The sequence below is a fragment of the Onychomys torridus genome, chromosome 15 (genome assembly GCF_903995425.1).
Source record: "Onychomys torridus chromosome 15, mOncTor1.1, whole genome shotgun sequence".
In the NCBI taxonomy this organism is placed as follows: Eukaryota; Metazoa; Chordata; class Mammalia; order Rodentia; family Cricetidae; genus Onychomys; species Onychomys torridus.
Window position 1 is genome coordinate 12,850,501 of NC_050457.1, and position 18,983 is coordinate 12,869,483.

An 18,983-nucleotide genomic window follows, 5' to 3' on the forward strand; every position below is an offset into this window, starting at 1 on the left:
TGAAACAAAAGATACATCAGTGGGTGTATGTGTGTGACCCACGTGTTTGTGTACATGTGAGTCAGGTATATATGTATGTACACATTCATGTGTGAGAGTACAGGTGCATCTGTGGCACACAGGAATAAAATTCAGAAGAAAACCTCAGGTAGAAATCCTTATAGTCTTCCTTGTTTGGGACAGGGCTCTTTGCTGTTTGCAGATGTATTGCCCAGGTTAGCTGGTCCACAAGCTTCTAGCAATTCTCCTGTCTCTGTCTCTTGTCTGGATGCAGTAGCATTGGGATTGCAGGCCTGGGATACTAAGTCTGGTTTTTGATGGGTTCTGAAATTTGAATACAGATTCTCATGATTACCTGGCAAGGGCTTATCCATCCTTAAGATAAAATCTCTTAAAAAGGAATCAACCAGGTTCACTGAAATATCCAATTATGTATTTTAGTGCCTGATTCCCAGCTTGATTTAATACATACAAAAGACTTAAAGTAATTCTTGGTACACAGATCAGAATCTCTACAGAGGAAGATCTTCTCATTGTAACCAGTCAGCATTTATCCTGAAATGTTTTCTGATCATATATTAGTAAAACTTATGTGGAAGTAAACTCTATGTGGTAATTTGTATATTACTTGTCTATTTTACTTAAGGTACTCATTGGAGTTTGAATGAGTAGGTATGTCCATTGGATGAAGGCAAACTATGTGAATTATAGTTATGTTTCCCAAATGAATTCCACCCCACATGGTCTGTTATGAGTTTTTTATAATTTTAATGGAAACAACTTTAAGCTGTCATCAAAGTTGGCTACTAAGAGTAGAAATAGCTCACACAAACCACTTTGACTAAATAGAACTATTGGTAAAATCATTAAGGCCACTCCACGTAGTTAAAAGGGAGGTTTAGTTTGTGGGGTAACTTACAAATGAAGGGGTAGGTTGCAGGGTCTGGCAAAGGTATAGCGTAGTCCGGCTGTGTTCTCTGGAGAACTCTGCTCGGTCTACCTCCAGCGTCCAGGATCCGGGAACCAAGAGAAAGCCCTCCTCCCGATCCTTGGTCTTCCGCTTCCTCCTCCTCCCTGCCTTGTGGGCGTGACCATTACCGAAGCCTCAATGGGGGTTGGAACTTCCAGGCCAAGGCTGGGATGGCTACTCACTACATAGAACAGTAAGTTTTGCATAAACAATCAGAATATGTAAAATCCTATAACTAATAACACATGATCATGAAAGTAAAAAACTATGGGTTTTATTCTTTATATACTAGGAGCAAAGACCCATCATAGAATGAGAAGTCACGTCTAGATTTATACATCCCTGATATTTAGAATAATGAGTTTTTAGAAAATAATTTAGAGTAAATTATAAATTATTATATGTAATACAAAAGTACATTTTTCCTTGAATCCACTTGACTCTTGTAAAACTCACCATTCTCTAGCCTACTAGACAGACTTAGATTTTGATATTTGGAGTTCATCTGAGAAACTGCATTTTTCGTTATTTAAAGCTTTGGCAAAAGTTAGAGGACATGACATTAATTATTACACTTTTAACAGTTGGCAAAGAAGTAATTGTAGACAGATGGTTGGATGCATGGAATGGATGGATGGATGGACGGAAGGATGGACAGATGGACAGACAGATGGATGGATGGATTTAATGAATAAAGGCTCTGTGCAGTGCTTGTCAATTTTACCTGCCTTTTAGAATTAACTGAACTCTTTAAAAAAACAACAAAACAAAACAAAACAAAACCTGATTTAAGTGCTCTTGAATAAAATGAAGACAACTTCATTGTTTTAGTGTGGAACTTTAGTGTGTTTTCATAGTACAAACTTGTAAGAGAAAGCTTTGACTAGACGCATTACTCAATGGTGGAACACTTGCCTTGTATATTCAAAGTCCTACTGTCCATCACCAAAACTTCACTTCCACCTTACAAAGAAACAAGGAAAAACAACAACAGCAATAATAAATAAAATAAATTAATACTTTGCATTTTTAATTAATATAATCCATTAAAAACAAACTGGATCACCTAACCCAATCAAAAGATTCACTCCGGTAATACTTTTTTGACAGTTCTATGTATCCCAAGCATTCCCTGTGTTTTAAATAAGTATTTTATTAATTAGTATTTGTTGTTGGATAAATTATAATGATACTTAACCCAGACAAAATGTCCTTTGAGAGTAGACGTCCTTTTTGTTTTAATGTTTACCACAGCAGGCACCTATTCTTTTTTGCTTCTATTGACTCTACTTTTTCCATATTACTCTGAAATGTTTTGTCAGTATTTGACTTATAGAGAAATAGTTCCTGTTTGATTACACTTCCCTTAGCTCTAGCTTCTACCTAGTTTTATAAATACATTGGAATGCCTATCTTTATTTCTTTTGTTGTTTTATTTAATTATTTTGCATTTTTTGAGACCTTCATACATGAAAACTGCATCTGTATGATGCCAGTCCTCCATCTCCCCTCAAACTTCTTTCATAACCTCTACTAATAAATTAATGGTCTATTATTTTCTTGTTATTGTTACGTATATTTATTTATGTATAAACATACATACACATATGCGTGTGTGTGTGTGTGTGTGTGTGTGTGTGTGTGTGTGTGTGTGTTCATACAAGTACTTATAACTTCCTGAGTCCATTTAGCTTTGATTTAATGTACAGATTTCCAGGGCCAATCATGTGGGATTTGACAACCTGTGTGAATGTTCATCCCTGATTCTCCCCTTCTCAGCAGGCATTGACAACCTACAGTGGTTCATCTAGGAGTGTGACTGTGTGAATTACCTCTTTTCCACGTTGGGATGTCAACTGGTATTGTCACTACTCTGATCTTATTTTTGCTTTCTAAATACCTGAATATAAGTGAATAAAACCTTGTAGAGATAAGTTTATAAGGCAGAATTGCACAGTATTTGTATAATACCATTTTGATGTTAATGTGAGGGGTATTTTCATCAAATTTAAAATCCCAAAAATAAATGGCAAGTATTCAGGGCAGAGATGAGAACAGATTATAATGTTGTAGGAAGAATGGCCAGTAAATCCATCTTTGATTTGGAGCTTTTGTTAACTATTATTTTTCAGTAGGAAAACTTACCTCAGTATCAGTATGAAATATCAGCATGTGGCAATCTCTGATTGAAGAAACTGCTTTTAATTTGGTATTTTAAAATGAATTGCTGGTAATATGATGAAAATCAAGATCAAAAGATATAAAAACATACAAGATTAAAAATCTATTTTACTGGTTCATAAATTCCTAGGCAATCCTCTAGGTAGTTCTGATTATGACATAATTAAATTAAGTGAGTGGCAGAACAGTATTCTACAACTTCATCAACAGTTAGTCAAACTTGAAAGAGAAATTTGAAAAAGTAAAGACTGTAGATAAGAGAAAATATCAAATATCTTAGTTTATGAGGCAATAATTACCAGGAGGTCTATGTAATATTTAATAGTTAATGAGAAAATGAGAGAAGTTTTAAGGATCAATATTGGTAGCATCTTATAAAAAAAAGCTTCCCATAACTAATTTTTTTGCCAGTAACAATACCACAAGGAGAAAAGACACCCTCAAGGTAAACAAAGGAAATCAAGAAATTTAGTCTTTGGGGGAAAAAAAAGGCACTGTCATGATCTTTTGTATCAAAAGAAGTGTGCTTAGCCCATGGATCACTATACCTCCTTAAAGTTCTGGGGCTTGTTTACACATTGAGAAGAAAGCATAGATATTGACTGAGGAAGAAATTAAAACAGACTTTTCCCCATACTGATTTGAGTTTTACTCAGAATACGTGCACAGTACTAAACATACAGTTATTCAAAGGGCATAAAATAAATCTGGGTCTCAGCACCTGTTCCTCTCCTGCTCTGACTTTCAGCCAATTCACCAACCACTCAGAATATTTTCTGCTACAAGAAAGTATTAGTAGATCATCTATTGATTTTGAAAGGCATGGATAAGGAACTACCAAAGGCCATTTTGATTTTCAAAAATTAATTGACATCCAGTCACTCCAGGCTTTAGGCTATGTTTGCACAAAGTATACAAGAAAGACACTCAGGCTAAACAAAAAAAAAAAGGAATGGCTAAATATTTCTCAGAGGGTTGGTGTATGTAAGATGCACTCTCCAAAGATGAGTGTTCATATAGATGGTGGTGGTTTGGATGAGAATTGTCCTCATAGACTAATATGTTTGAATACTTGGTCTCTGATTAGCAGAACTATTTAGGAAGGATTAAAAGGTATGACACTGTTGAATGAGTTTTGTCATGAGGTGGGGAGTTGGATTTTAGGCTTTAAAATCTCAGGCCTGTCACAGTTCCCACTAACTGCCTCATACTTGTGGATCACAATGTAAGTTCTTAGCTACAGCTATAACAGGATACCTGCCTGAAACCAAAATAGTCATGAACTATAACCATCTGAAAATGTTAAGATCCCAGTAAACTCTTTCTTCATTATATTGCCTTGGCTATGGTGTCAAATGATAGCAATATAAAAGTCACTAAGATGGAAGTTGGCAACAGGTAGTGCGCCATTGTGCTGATGAAACTGATCAAGCTGATTTTGGGGGAATGGGAAATATTTGGGTACCTCAGAATAGGGAAAGCAATTGAACACTCTAAGCAAGGCTTAATGAGTCATCCCACTTACTAAGATGGAGTAGGACCTTCCTAGTTGGAAGGCTGTAGTGATGAGAGTAATGTGGGTTAAGGAGGCTTAGTTCAAAAGACTTCATTAACAACTGAACTAGAGACTTGTGATATTTTGACAAAGAATCTGGCTACATTTTGCCCTTGCCCTAAGAATCTGCCTGAGGCTAATTCAATTTTGTGGGGGTTAATTTGTTGGCAGAGATTTTAAGCCAGCCTAAAATTGACTCAGCCACACGGTTATTAAGGGTCACCCTTATGCAGGTATGCAATAAAAAAGAGCAAGCAAAGCAGAAAGAAATGCAAAATGTGCAGTTTAAGGGGAGTGGAATACCAGGGATTTTAATGTTGGAGCCAAGGATTGTCTAAAAGAAAAAAAGAGATTCCTGATTTGAAATGGAATAAAGAGAGTGGTGCCTTAGGGCAAGATCTCTTCCAGCTAATCTTGAAATATGTAAACAGGAAATGTACGTGGAAATTTCTGCTCCTAAAAAAGCACCAACAAATCAAAACTTATGTAAATGCCAGTCAAAGGGGGGTGCAGATTCCATCCCAAAGAGGCAGCCAAATTTCCCAGCAATGCCACACTGTTCTGGCCTTATAGTCCGGAAGGATACAAGAGTAAAGGGGTTATGCAATCTTCCTCTTCTGTTAAGACAGCTGTTGAGGACAGTTGGGTGGTAGAGGAGTCCCTTCATGAAGGCCCTGAGGGGCTATTGTATAAAGCTGTGAAAGTGAAGTGAGGATGATGGTGAAGAGCCCAAGATTGGGTAACTGCTGAGGAGAGCTACAGACAGGCCGTGGAACCAGCCAGTAAAAGAAAAGTCTTAAGGGAGCAAAGCTGGAGGGCAGGACCAGTCCAAGCCCTTTGACATTACACACAGAGCTGGAGGATTTGGACTTTGCCCTGCTGGTTTTGGGTCTGTTTTGAATCCAGTATTTCTTCAATATTCTTCCAGTCTTTCCTTCTGGAATGATTGTGTATGTGTGTGTGTGTGTGTGTGTGTGTGTGTGTGTGTGTAGTGAAATGTAATCTTATTTTATTTGTATAAATGATTACCATTAGGAGATTGATTTGAGTCTCAGAAGAGACTTTGGGCTTTTAAACTGCATTGTGACTGTGAAAGCCTATGGAGATTTATGAAGTTGAACTAAAACTAAACAAATGCATCTTGCATTTTCAGACAGCCAGAACCCTAAGGAGACACAATTCCTAGAGACTAGAATGTGGTAGTTTGAATTATTCACACATCCATAGGCTAATGTGTTTGAATACTTGATCCCCAGTTATTTGAACTGTTTGGGAAAGATTAGGAGGTATGTTCCTATTGGAAAAGTTTCATGGGAAGGGGGATAGGATTTGAGGTTTCAAAACACAGACCATTCCTAGCTAGCCTATTATGCCTCTTATTTACGGATCAAGATGTGAGCTTTCAGCTACTGCTCCAGCATTATGCCTGCCTGCTGCTGCCATGCTCCCCACCATGGACAGTAACCTCCTGAAACTCTAATACCCTAGAAAACTCTCTGTTCTATGAGTTGCCTTTGTCATGATGTCTTATCAGAGCCCTACAAAAGTAACTAAGACATGAATATCTGATAAATTCTCTGTCATCAGCAGAGTTTTCACTAAAGAATTCCTAAAATTTGCTTGGGTTGATGAAATATCTATTTGTCTATCTGTCTATCTATCATCTATCTTTCTATCTATCTCTATCTAGACAGATGATTATATATCATATCTATTTCTATCTATCTATCTATCTATCTATCTATCTATCTATCTATCTAAAAGGGGAGTGGAATACCAGGAATTAATTTTGATGTTGGAGCCAAGGCTTGTCTAAAAGAAATAAGGAGATTCTGTATATATATCAGGAACACACACACACACACACACACACACACACACACACACAGTGAGATAGAGATGTTGATTATATATACTCAGAAGTTGATTACCATATGCACTAGGTAGTTTTATGTCAACTTGAAACAACTTAGAGTCATTGGAGAAGAGGGAGCCTCAACTTCCTTAAGATGCAGCTGTAAACTAGACTGTAGGGTATTTTCTTAACTAATAATTGTGGTTATGCCTGCCCCTGGGCTGGTGGTCCTGGGTGCTATAAGAAAGTAGGATGAGCAAGGCATGAAGAACAATCCAGTAATAACACTTCTCCACCACTCCTGGGTCAACTCCTGCCTCCTGGTTCAAATTCTGGTCCAGGTCCTGCCCTGACTTTCTTCAATGATGTAATATGATATGGAAATTTAGGCCAAATAAACCCTTTTATTCCTCATGTTGCTTTTCTTCATATTCTTTCACCATAGCAATGATAACACTAACTAGGACACTGAATATTTATGCTTTTTTTTTAAAGAACAAAACATATAGGATGAACATATATTATACAGATGGATTAGATGTGCTTGCACAATTGGGTCCAACAATGGCCTTCTTCACTCCATTAAGTCTGCAAACCTAGCAGCTACTCAGGCCACAGGACTGGATGGAGTTCAATTTGGTGATGAAGGGAGGATTTCTAGACAACTGTGGGTTTGTATTAATGTTAGAAGGCCAAAGAAACTAGATACTGAATGTCAGTGAAGGATTCCAGTGGCAGAGGTAACAGGGTGGATTCCTAAGAAGGAATCAGAATAGGCAGTCAGAAAATCAGCACCATTCCCTCCAACTTCTCTCTATGTGGACACCCACTTGGAAGACACTGCCCTCTAGGGGCTTGCACTTCAGTTGCTCTTTCAGAATATACCCTTACAGATTTGTGCAGATGTGTGCCTTACTATATCCAGTCCAGTTGACAACCACAATTAACCATCATGGCTACTGACATCTACAGAACTACAGGCAATAAGCACATCACCACGGTCACAGGTGTACATTATCCAGATAAGAATGAACTTGTGTAATTAGTAAAAACCAGGCTCAGAAATTCTTGTTTTATTTTAAGGAAATTCAACTGTTCATCTTCTCATATCTTCCCTACTTTTTAATTCACTTTTTTTCTTTATTAAAAAGCAAAACAAAACAAACAGAAAATTGGAAAGGGGCCATGTGAAAAAGCAAAGGTGAATCATGACATTTCATCTGGAACTTCCCATGCAGCGTGGCAACTGGGCACCAAGCACACTGTATGGTGAAGATGGACATTCATGTGCAGCATGTTCACTGGGTGCCAAGCACAGTACATGGTGAATAGCAGAGTTTTATGTTTTCAAAAATCAGATTTCTGCCCTCATTGGGAATACGTTATGAAACCACTAAAATTTTCACAAGGTAGTCACAGAAGGTTAGCTATTATTATTACACTTGAACTGTAAATTTGATAGAGTATTGGAATTCTTATTTACATGAAGTAATAACTATAGTGTCAAGTATTTCTTCGATACAAATATAATCCCCATTTCTCTATATTGAAAATAGATGTGGACTTTTTTTTGGAAAATGATAATGACTTGATCTGTGACAAAAATAAATGCATGAAATCTATTACACAGATTTAATTTTCATTCCACTACATTGTATCCCATGAACATTTCTATCCAGTCTTTAATTAAACATGATTTGCACAAATTGAGGTCAGTTTTCATTTAGACTGCTTGCAATGTTAATCACAGTGCAAATAGCCTTCATCATTGAAAGAGCTGCATTACACTAATACGTAAGCATTTCTGGGTAATTGCTGTCTGCTCTTTAATCCTGCATGTTAATAGATAAGTTCACATGGGATGATTTGCTAAGTTTTCTATTGTATTAAACATAACATCCATTTAAGAGTTTTTATGAATTTGGATTTAAATGCATTTTGTGTTTTAAAAACATGGGAAGTGTACATTTAAGTACTTTATTGCCATAGTTGGGGTATGCCTATAAAACATTTCAAGTTCATCAGGTGTAACTGTCTGATTTTAATCTCTGGATAATGATGCTGACTTGCTTTTGAAGGATCAGATAACCTTAATTATAGCTTTGCTTTGTTAATAATTATCAATATGCCCTAAAGCTACATATAGTTGAGAGTTTTAAAAGATTATTTTTCTCTTTGATGCACATTCACATATTGATAACACTATTTATTGGGCAAACATCTGAAATATTGGTGAAACAAATAGAGTAGTGTGTGCCTATCATTGCTAACATGTAAAATTCCTAGTTATTCTCATATTGTCAGTGATGAAAATTCCATTATTCTAAAAATTAAAGCACCAACGTTTGATTTAGCTGCAGTGGGGCATTTAAAACTTACAATGAAAATATTTAATGTCTTCTACTCAAAAAGTGAAATTTCATATTACAACTATTAATGCCAAACATGAAATTGGTTCCCGCAGCTGTCCTGTTTATTTGTCAAACCTACAGCAGAAAGACTTCATTAGCACTGTTAAACAGGATGTCTAAGAGGAAACTGCCCTGTCCTGCTCTAAGTCTGCAATGCTAAAACACATGATCAAATTAGTCAGGTGGCAGCAAGTGGTCCTTGTAATCTCTTCCCTCCCTTGTTTTTTTGATGCCCTTCAAATGTGGAAGGTTTGTGCACATGCAGTTTTGTTTCTTCAGAGTTAGGATTTTTCATGGCCTCCTGATTAGAAATAATATCTATATCTTGTCCTCATTTACATTAATTAAGTTGCCCCTCAAATCTAAAATCAAATTATATTTTTTAATTGGTCTTCCTGAGACATAAGTACTCAGTTTCTTCTTTATTTCTGTATGGAAAGAAATAACATTTTATGTCTTTATAAAAACAAATGATACAGTCTTAGACGTGAAGCTTTAATTCATCTGCCATTGACATAAGGTCATCAAGGATAAGTTTCAGTAGATATGATACTGAGAAAGACATGTCAGGCAGGTCACAGAGGAGCCAAATCTGATCAACTTACAATAAAATGAACAGTACAGTGGTTTTCATCACACTAAAATTGAAATTGAGATAAGATTTTAAAAAGCTGAGAATTCCATCAGATTCAAAAACCAGGAAATTCAATGGAAAGATGGTTCAGAGGTCTGGAGTGTTTGTTCTTCTTTCAGAAAATGTGACAGTGTTCTCAGCACCCACATCAGCAAGCTCACAACTGATTGTAAAAAAAAAAAAAAGAAAGAAAGAAAAGAAAAAAAAGAAAAGAAAAAGAAATCAAGCATCAAGCACCCTCTCCTAGCTGATATCCACACTGTACTCAAATGCATATATAGCATTCATGCACAAATATATGGATACATACATGTATTAGGCTTTTTCTTTGAGCAACCAGCTCACAAAAAAAATGACACAAAGACTTACTTGTTATGAAAGCTTGATTTATACCTTAGTTTGTTTTTAACTCACTCTTACAACTTAACCCATTTCTATTTACCCACGTGTTGCCACATGACTTGTTGCTTTTATCTCTCCTCCTGCTTGTCTTTCTCCCTTTGCCCCAAGATGGTGAATCTGCCTTTATTTTTCCATAGCTCTCTCTGTCCAGAAGGCTTGGCTATATTTCCTGCCTATCTATGAACTGCTTAGCTTTCTGTTAAACCAGTCACAGTGACACATCATTACACAGTGTGATCAAATATCATGCAACATTTCTCACTTTTTATCAAGCAAAAAGGGAATGGTTTTAACTCTAACATAGTGAAACTATATTCAATAAGAATGATTATCAAGTTAGAATTACATTTACAGTACCCAGTCCATTAACATGTGGCAAATTTGGAGAAAATATTCCATTATTCATCCTATCTTGGTGAATTCATGGTTTTGTACCTAATTTACCACCTATCCTAACTCTTTAACTTAACCATCTAGTCTTCTACTCCATCAAAGACCCCAGAAGGGCATAATATTGCCTAAGTAAACAGGGTGCAGAGCAAGCAACTTCCAAAACTAAGAAACGATAGAGACATCTGGATGCCTGGACAATCACCCCAAGGTTCCTCTGTACTGGGCATCTGTCTTCAGCCTACAGACCTAAATCTGACAGATTTTTCTGTGAAGCAGGAATTTTGAGGACTGTCCCATCTTGTTTGGCAAAGTTCTGCAGAAGCTTTCTCCTTTGGCCTGTTTGTCCAATTTGGACAGCATACTGTCAGTAGTCAAGGCAAAGTCAGTTTCTCACCCAGTGGCCGGCTTTTGCTACAATGAAAGCAAACACCATATGGAGGTTCTTCAATGCCCATCATTATTTTTTGAAGTAAATCAGTGCTGCCAGGAGCAGATGTGTCTTGCTTTATCTTATCATAACCTTTTAAATTCCATATTCTGTAGGTCTTTGAAGTATTTGAAGATCACATATCTATCTAAAACACATCTCTGTATGACCTTGAGAACATATCAACATGACTATAAGTTTGATTGTTATAGATAAATATTAACCTGTCTTTTTTATTAACTTAAATAGCTTTCATGGACTAAGATTTACATTTTTAAATGTGTTGCATAGATACAATACCTTAAACAAAAGTAGATACACACATATATACTATAAATAAAATAACCTTAAATTTGTATCAATATACATAAAAACCATACCAATGCAAAATATTTGAGACTAGTGGTTGTTGAAAAATAGACTCACAAATTTACCCATCCTTCCCATCATTTTTTTAATACATCTCCAATTTTTCCTTCAGAAGGAGATCAATGAATCTAGTCTCCTTTGTTCAGTTTTTTTTCCTGACCATGATCAGTAGTAACTTGTTATCAATGGCCCCCAAATAATGACAAACATCCATAACCCATAGAATGAAAAAAATAAAAACCACTGACCCAACTTCTTGTGAATGTGAGTATCATGTTCTCTAGACGCTTCCTGTTGAATGGGGTTGATGGTATCTTAGGAGAACCCTGAGAAAACTGAGATAATGGTCCCATCCTGGAAAAAGTAACTAGAACAGTTTCTGTCTAGTCTCTGTGCAACGGGAAGGAGCAAGACTTACCTGTATCCTGGCTAGAAGAGGCTGTGAGGCTGGACCATCTTATCCAGCAGTCTTAAAGCTTTTTTGGATGTAGAACTCTGAGGAAACTTCAACAGAGGCCCTTTGAGAGACTGGATTACCTAGGCACATATTTTCATTGGTGTCTGGTCTCCTTGCTCTGAAAACACACAAACTTTCAAAAGTAACATACATATATTGTACAATACACAGTCCATACTTATGTTGATGTAGATTATGTATGTCAGTTTTATATGCATGTAGATAAATAGAAATTGGTTAATTTAAGTTATAAGAGCTAGTTAAAAACAAGCCTAAGTTATAGATCAAGCTTTCACAATTAATAAGTCTCTGTGTCATTTTTTGTGAGCTGCCAGCCTCAAGAAAAAGCCTACTGTATATGATGCCCATCTGGCCACATATATCCACATGTTGCCACATGACTTGTGGCTGTTACCTGTCCTCTTACATGTCTTACTACCTCTAGTCTGGCTGGTGACTTTACCTTTCTTCTTCTCAGAACTTTCTCTGTCCAAAAGTCCTGGCTATACCTTTTGCCTAGATATTGGTCATTTAGCTTTTTATTAAACCAAATACAGTATCATATTTTTACACAGTGTATATCAAGTATCTTGCAACACATACATGTAAATATATACACACAAAGGCACAGAAAGAAAAAGTAAAATACATTTTAAAAACTCACATTAATTTTTCTGTTGTCCAAAACTCGCATGGAAATTACTGTAAATCATTGAATGGTTTCTGTTTTGCATGGTTTTCCTTCATGTGTAATGATGATATAGCAAAGGTAAGTCCCTCTAGTCACCCTAACTTCAGAAAATCATGAATGAGATTCAGAAGTGATCATCATTTATACTTATTATACTTTACATGTAATGAGCTTTAGCTATTAACTCTAATTTGCTTCTCATCAAAGGCAAACTATTTAGAAACTAAAACCTCTCTGTCAGTTAGAATTTTAATGAATTAAGATGAGATGAGACAGTGTTAATTGGCAGTTATTGCTGCAGGATAGATTTGAGATCTTGTAAGAGAAACCAATTCATTTCACCATCAGAGTTAATTTGTTTGATTTAATTCTATGGATGCACCAAATATTTCCCTAAACTACTCATATTTATTTTCAGAATTTGAGAATGGTTTAAATCTGCTGGTCTTTCATATGGATTCTCAGTTGTATTTAAAACTGATTTAATTTTTAAAATGAAATATTGGCATAAGCAGCATTTGTGTTATTGAAATTTGTGCACATAAGCTCAAAGGAGTCCCACTATTCAGATATTGTATTTAAGATTCCTATTTTTCTAACATCTACTTACTTGTGTCAATAACGCTCTCCTTTTGTGCCTTTTACCTCAGATATAAATGAATGTGAAACTGAGCCTTGCAGAAATGGTGGGATATGTACAGACCTCGTTGCTAACTATTCCTGCGAATGCCCAGGAGAATATATGGGAAGAAATTGTCAACATAGTAAGTGTTATTATGTAAATACATTTGTGCACACACCAGCTTTTGCTTATAAAGTCTGCATTTATAATGGAGTATAGATCCAAATTATTATTATCTGCTTTGAGAACGTATGATTGATTGAAGTGGCTCATTGCATATGTGTTCTTATTAATACAGATATTCTCTTGGGGTATTATTCATCCCAGAGACATGAAGATATAACATGCATAATCTGAAAAGAATGATTGCATCTCATGAGATACCCAGTCTTTTTTCTGCATTGGTTACATTTCATATGTCAATATGCATAACACTGAAATGTATGCCAACAAAGGGAGATACTTCAGATTGAAAAACTAATGGGAACAAATAGACTCAACTGCAGTTAACATTTGGAGATAAAACAGAATACAGCTCAGCTGGCCTCTACATAAGCCATGATTTGACATGTAAGTTTTATCTTTTTGGAGTCTATGGCCGTAGAGTTCTGAGACTGCGGGTCTAAGGGCAGGATAACTATGCTAATGCTAATAAGGGGGAAGAAATTATTCCTCAGCAATCTAATTTTTGATTAAAGATGGGAAGAAGAGTGACAGGACTGTAGTCAATGGAATAGTGCCTAACTCGAGGCAAATTCTTGTTAGTCATAACACTAATAACAGCATTTCATAATTTGGGGGCATTAAGGAAACTTCATAAAGTACTGATTTTATGTATGTTGTGCCATCTGAGTAACACAATAACTTAATGCAAACTGAAAATAATGATGCAGATTGATATTCAGATATAGTAACTGAGACTGATGTTTAATACAGTTTTCCCTAGTTTTTACAGTGTAAGTGGCAGGTAGGTCTCTGGCTTCCCAGTTCCTTTAAACTGAGAGTCCTTTAGGTTCCCTTAAACTGAGGGTCCTGCAAATGAATTTATAGTGTTAGTGCATGCTGCCTATCTCTGTCTTGCAGTGTATTTATATAAACAAATTGAAATAAGAATGATAAAGGAGAACTTGTTTCTCTTCTGCAGCTATTCCTCTAAAGGCACATCTGGATTATTTTACATCACTCACTTATCATTCATTTCAAATAACAGTAATATTTGAATGCTATGATTGAGCAACTACTGCTACTAACAAGACTTCAACATAAATGCAAACATTTTAAGGACTGTGTATATAGTTGAGTGAACAGCACTTGATTTCGTTGTGGGGGTAGAGAGCAGGGTCTTGGTTGGATTATCAACATTGATGAACTTGTCTCATTACCTATATGTTAGGCTGACTGACTTTGTAAAGTCTAATTTAAAAAATTCAAACAAACAAAAACAACATTAGTGACATAGCACATTTAAATATAAAAATATTTATTCATTTTAGTTAAACCAAATCAAGATATTAAAATGCAAAGTTAATAAATATAAAAATAAATATATGAATTATTTATCATAAAGTATGGCTCATTTAGTCTAGCTTTAATGCATTATTGCTTAATGAGAAATAAATTTATATCTTATCTTTTATGATTTGATATACAAATATGAAGTTGTCATCTTGCAAATCACTTGTTTTAAAGTTTGAATAAAATATAATTATTTCATATATTGAGAATGAGCTCTTCTCTGGGCTTGATGGATCATGCCTTTAATCCTAAAATGCAGTCTATGAAGGCAGAAAATTCCTAAAAATTTAGTTACTTGATCTACAAAGTAAATTTCAGGCATGCCAGGATTATATATAGCAAAATCATTTCTTATTGTCTCCTTCCCCCAGTAAAAGGCAACATTTGACATGAAAAATTGCCTCTCAGGTGTCACAGCTGTCTAACAGTATTTTCCAATATATTATTAGCAGTTGTTTATTAACTATATGTATAGATGGGTTAAGGAAAAATAAATAATTTCAGGTTAGATTTTTATATAGTTCACACAAAACACTTGCTTTACCATGTATTATTTTTCATTTATTTATTGTAAGACTTGATTAAGATTCATTGTTCTTTATTTCTAATGAAATTACTTTTGATTGACATGAATATCACTTAGATGTTCCTATAATATTTATTACAGTATCACAAAGATTTCTCTAATTAAAGTCTTCATGTAGATTCCCTTGGTTATTTTAAATGACAAGCTCAAGAGCTCAGGAGGCCATTTTCCTAAACAGCCTGGAGAGAAATGATGGCGTTCTGCAATGATAAACCCATCCTCATGAGAATAGAGATGTCTTGTCATTGTGTTTAACTGAATGGTATATTTAAACCACAATATTGCAATGGAAATTGAGAGCATATTAGTTAACTAATCTAAAAATAACTGGACTTGATTTATTTGTTGGTTTTTGTGGTTCACAATAATCATATGCATTTCCCTCTTGAGTGTTTAAATATGATATGATTAAATGTCAGGAATGGCACTCAACTGCATTTTCATCACTGACACTATTTGTGGAAATTAAAATAGTTACCCATAGAGCATCTATAATGCAACTCCCAAACATTATGCCTGAAACAATTAAGACTTAGATGATTTCATGGGATCTTATTAAAAACAAAAACTAAACCTTAGTAGAAAATAAGGTGATGTTTGGAAAAATGTCAAACTGATATAGCTTTTCAAATGAACAAAATGGTGTAGGTAATTCCACAGACCTTCACTTTAAAAATTCACCTATGAATATAACAAAATATAATCTATGTGGACATATCTTCAAAATTAAAAATTAGATTTTCTTACTTTCAATTTTGAGCAGCTGCAACTGAAACATTCACTAACAAATGAAGTAATATTACAAATAGCCAAGTGCATATAATATCTACTTTTTACTTGTACTTGTGCACATTTGTCTTTTTCTACTAGTGTGTATGAGCAGATATCTTTCTGTTAACACAGGCTTACTCAGTGAAAAGTACTCAAATATTTTATAAATACATGTGAAATGTATGTTATACCCTTAACACTTGATCAATGATCTTATGAAGATAATTTTTAATGACAAACATTTTTAATGAACTGTATCTTTCACCCGTGGTCATATAATAATGCTGATTTTAATTTCAGATAGTAATTCATGTCAAACCCTCTGCTAAATAATTCAGAAACTGACTTACTTGATCCTCTCAGCAACATTTGAAATAGGTTCTATCTATTTCTAGTTCCACTTTAAGGAGAAAATGAAGTTAGGGAATGATTAAGTAATTTCCTTAGATATTCATGGTTAGTAAACTATAGTTTGGCCTCAATTGCAGCTAGCTGCCGCTGCAGAATCTGTAACCCTGCATAGAACTTGATCCTGCCACTTGTGGGACAGAGGAATGAGTTTGCTGTATCACATGCTTGCAAGCACTTACATTTGAAGACTAACCTTAGGCAGTGGTGGCAAAACTGGAGGAGAGAACACAGATTTGTATTCAAATTGACCTGGGATTCAAATGTTCATTCCTGTTATTCCTTTTATTATACTATGAAGAAGCTAATTACTGCTTTTGAGCCTCAGATTCCTTATCTATAAATGGATTTCTACTTGTGGACAGTACATTCATAGCATATATCAAGTATTTATATCAATAAACACAATAAACAATGTCACAAGAATTTTTTTACTTATTACAAATGATAATATTAATGAACCCTCATGGTATCTTTAAATATCTATTATAACTTTATTTAATTTAAATTTTTATTACATTCTCAATTCACCCATGTTTAATAACTGAGTATACATGATTGAGAACAGGGCATGTAGAAGTCAGCAATAATGCCTCAGGTGACTTGATTTTTAAGGAGCATGAGATAAGAAAATCCTAAGGCACTTCCATGTTTACAAGGATAAATACTCTTAAACCAAATGAACTGAATATAGGAAACATCACTTACTAACTTTTCCCTTCTTTCTTTAAAATATAAAGTCAGTGTGTTTTCTAAGCCACAAACCCCTAATTATTCATTTGTGTTTGTGTGTTTATGGTTATTTTAAGCTATCAGTGGTCTTTATTCAAATACCTTAGTGAATGGGTAGCATAAGTAATATACATGTAGTAAATAATGTGTTATTTTCTTGCATGATAAAGATTGGTATCTATATGGTTTATATTATATAGCACTCAAGAAATCAAACAGTAAAATGATCCAGAGAGTCCAGGGCCGTGTAAGCTCTACATATGTTAATCATAAAAAGACTGACCTATGGAAGTTGAGAACAGTATAGGTTAGAATATGATGTTGTGGGATGGCTGGAGAAAGACAACAAGTTGTGGAAAAACAAGTTCTGGAGAGCAATGAGGTATTGGAGTGACTAGAGATACAAATAACATAATATTTCAAATACTTAGAAGACTTTGATGTTTCTATCTAGAAGAAATGACTGTTATCTGAAGAGATACATTTAACATGATTTGGACATTTTACAATATATGTAGGCATTAAAACATATCATGCTATATTTAATATGTGATTTTTGTTTTTATCTGCTATTTAAATGGTTTTTAAAAGAATTTTTATTGAAACTTGTATCTTCTCTTTTTATTTTTCTAGTCAGGGTTTCTCTGTGTAGTTTTGGTGTCTATCCTGCATCTTGCTCTGTAGCCCAGGCTGGCCTTGAACTCACAGAGATCCACCTGCCTCTGCCTCCCGAGTGCTGGGATTAAAGGCGTATGCCTGAAACTTGTATCTTATATTAGAGAAATATTGTATTTCTCTTTTGATTCTTGGCCCCATTTCCAACAATTCCCCTGCAATGACACGAATGAATTTTTCCTGATGGCAAATTAAAAGTTAGTTGTGCATTTATACTGCATTTTCTCTACTCATTCATCTGTTGATAGGTAAACAGACCCATTCTATGCTTCGACTCTTGTGAGCACCATCCCCAGTTGTGGCTGCAGCAGTTTGTATATCCACCAACCCTGTGTATACAATTTCTTTTCCCCTGAATCCTCATCAGTATTTGGTGTCATGTTCTTCTTGATGGTAACTACAATGGCTAAGGTGAGCTAGAGACTAGTAATATTAGAAGTATTTAGGAAGAGGCAAGTTACCAATAAGAGTGGGGAGAGAAAATAAGGGAGAGTAACGGTTAGTAAATATAATGAATGTGTATGGAAAATTCCATAATAAAACCCTTTCTCTGTGCAATTAGTATATGCTCATGAGATGAATGGATACAAATGAAAGGTATATTTTCAAAATAAATTTTATGTAAAATAGGTTTTACATAAATCAGTCAATTTCCAAATCAGTATTTGAAAAGAAGTTAAATGTGAATAAAAGCAAACAAATCAGATTGCATTCAAGTATGTGATGAAATGAATGAGAGACAAATGTTTATTGAAGCATTTTGATATGACATCTGTGAATAAATTAATTTGTTCTCCAATTACATCAAGCTACCTTCCTTCTGAGCTAGGGAGTAACAAAAGTCTGAATGGAATCAATTTTGACTGTCATGCATTGCACAGATTAATGATATGAAGAAGAATGATATAGACTATGATTATCAAAACTGACGATTGCCATGGAAACAAATAAGACACACCACAACAAAGGCATTAGAGAATAAACACTTTAGGTGAGACCAAAAAAAAGCTGATTTTAACTAAGCAAAAAGAGAGAGGACGTTGGAAATAAGAAGTTCAAAGAAAAGACGTAACAGCAAACATAGCCTTTTCATTGACATAGTGACTACGGACTAGCTTAGTGCCACTGTGGGCCAATACCCAGCCTGCTGTTACCTGCAATGAAAGAACAAGCATTTTGCTTTAGGTGAAGTGTCCCCTGTACCAACATCCACACCACAGACCTAGGCAAAGGTCAATGGATGCCTAGGAAGCTTTTATACAAACAAATGTGGATTTTATGTTTTAATACAGATCCATTCTTTCCACTGAAACTCCATCAAGGAGAGGT

At 35.0% G+C, this 18,983-nt stretch overlaps 1 protein-coding gene across 3 annotated transcripts in view; it reads left to right on the forward strand.

Moving 5' to 3' along the window:
- Edil3 (EGF like repeats and discoidin domains 3) overlaps positions 1-18,983 on the forward strand; it is a 435,127-nt gene that overhangs the window by 243,452 nt on the left and 172,692 nt on the right. For all 3 annotated transcript variants that reach the window (XM_036207034.1, XM_036207035.1, XM_036207036.1), the window contains one exon: positions 12,996-13,109. In XM_036207034.1, coding sequence (XP_036062927.1) covers positions 12,996-13,109 — 114 coding nt within the window. The remainder of the gene's footprint in view (positions 1-12,995; positions 13,110-18,983) is intronic.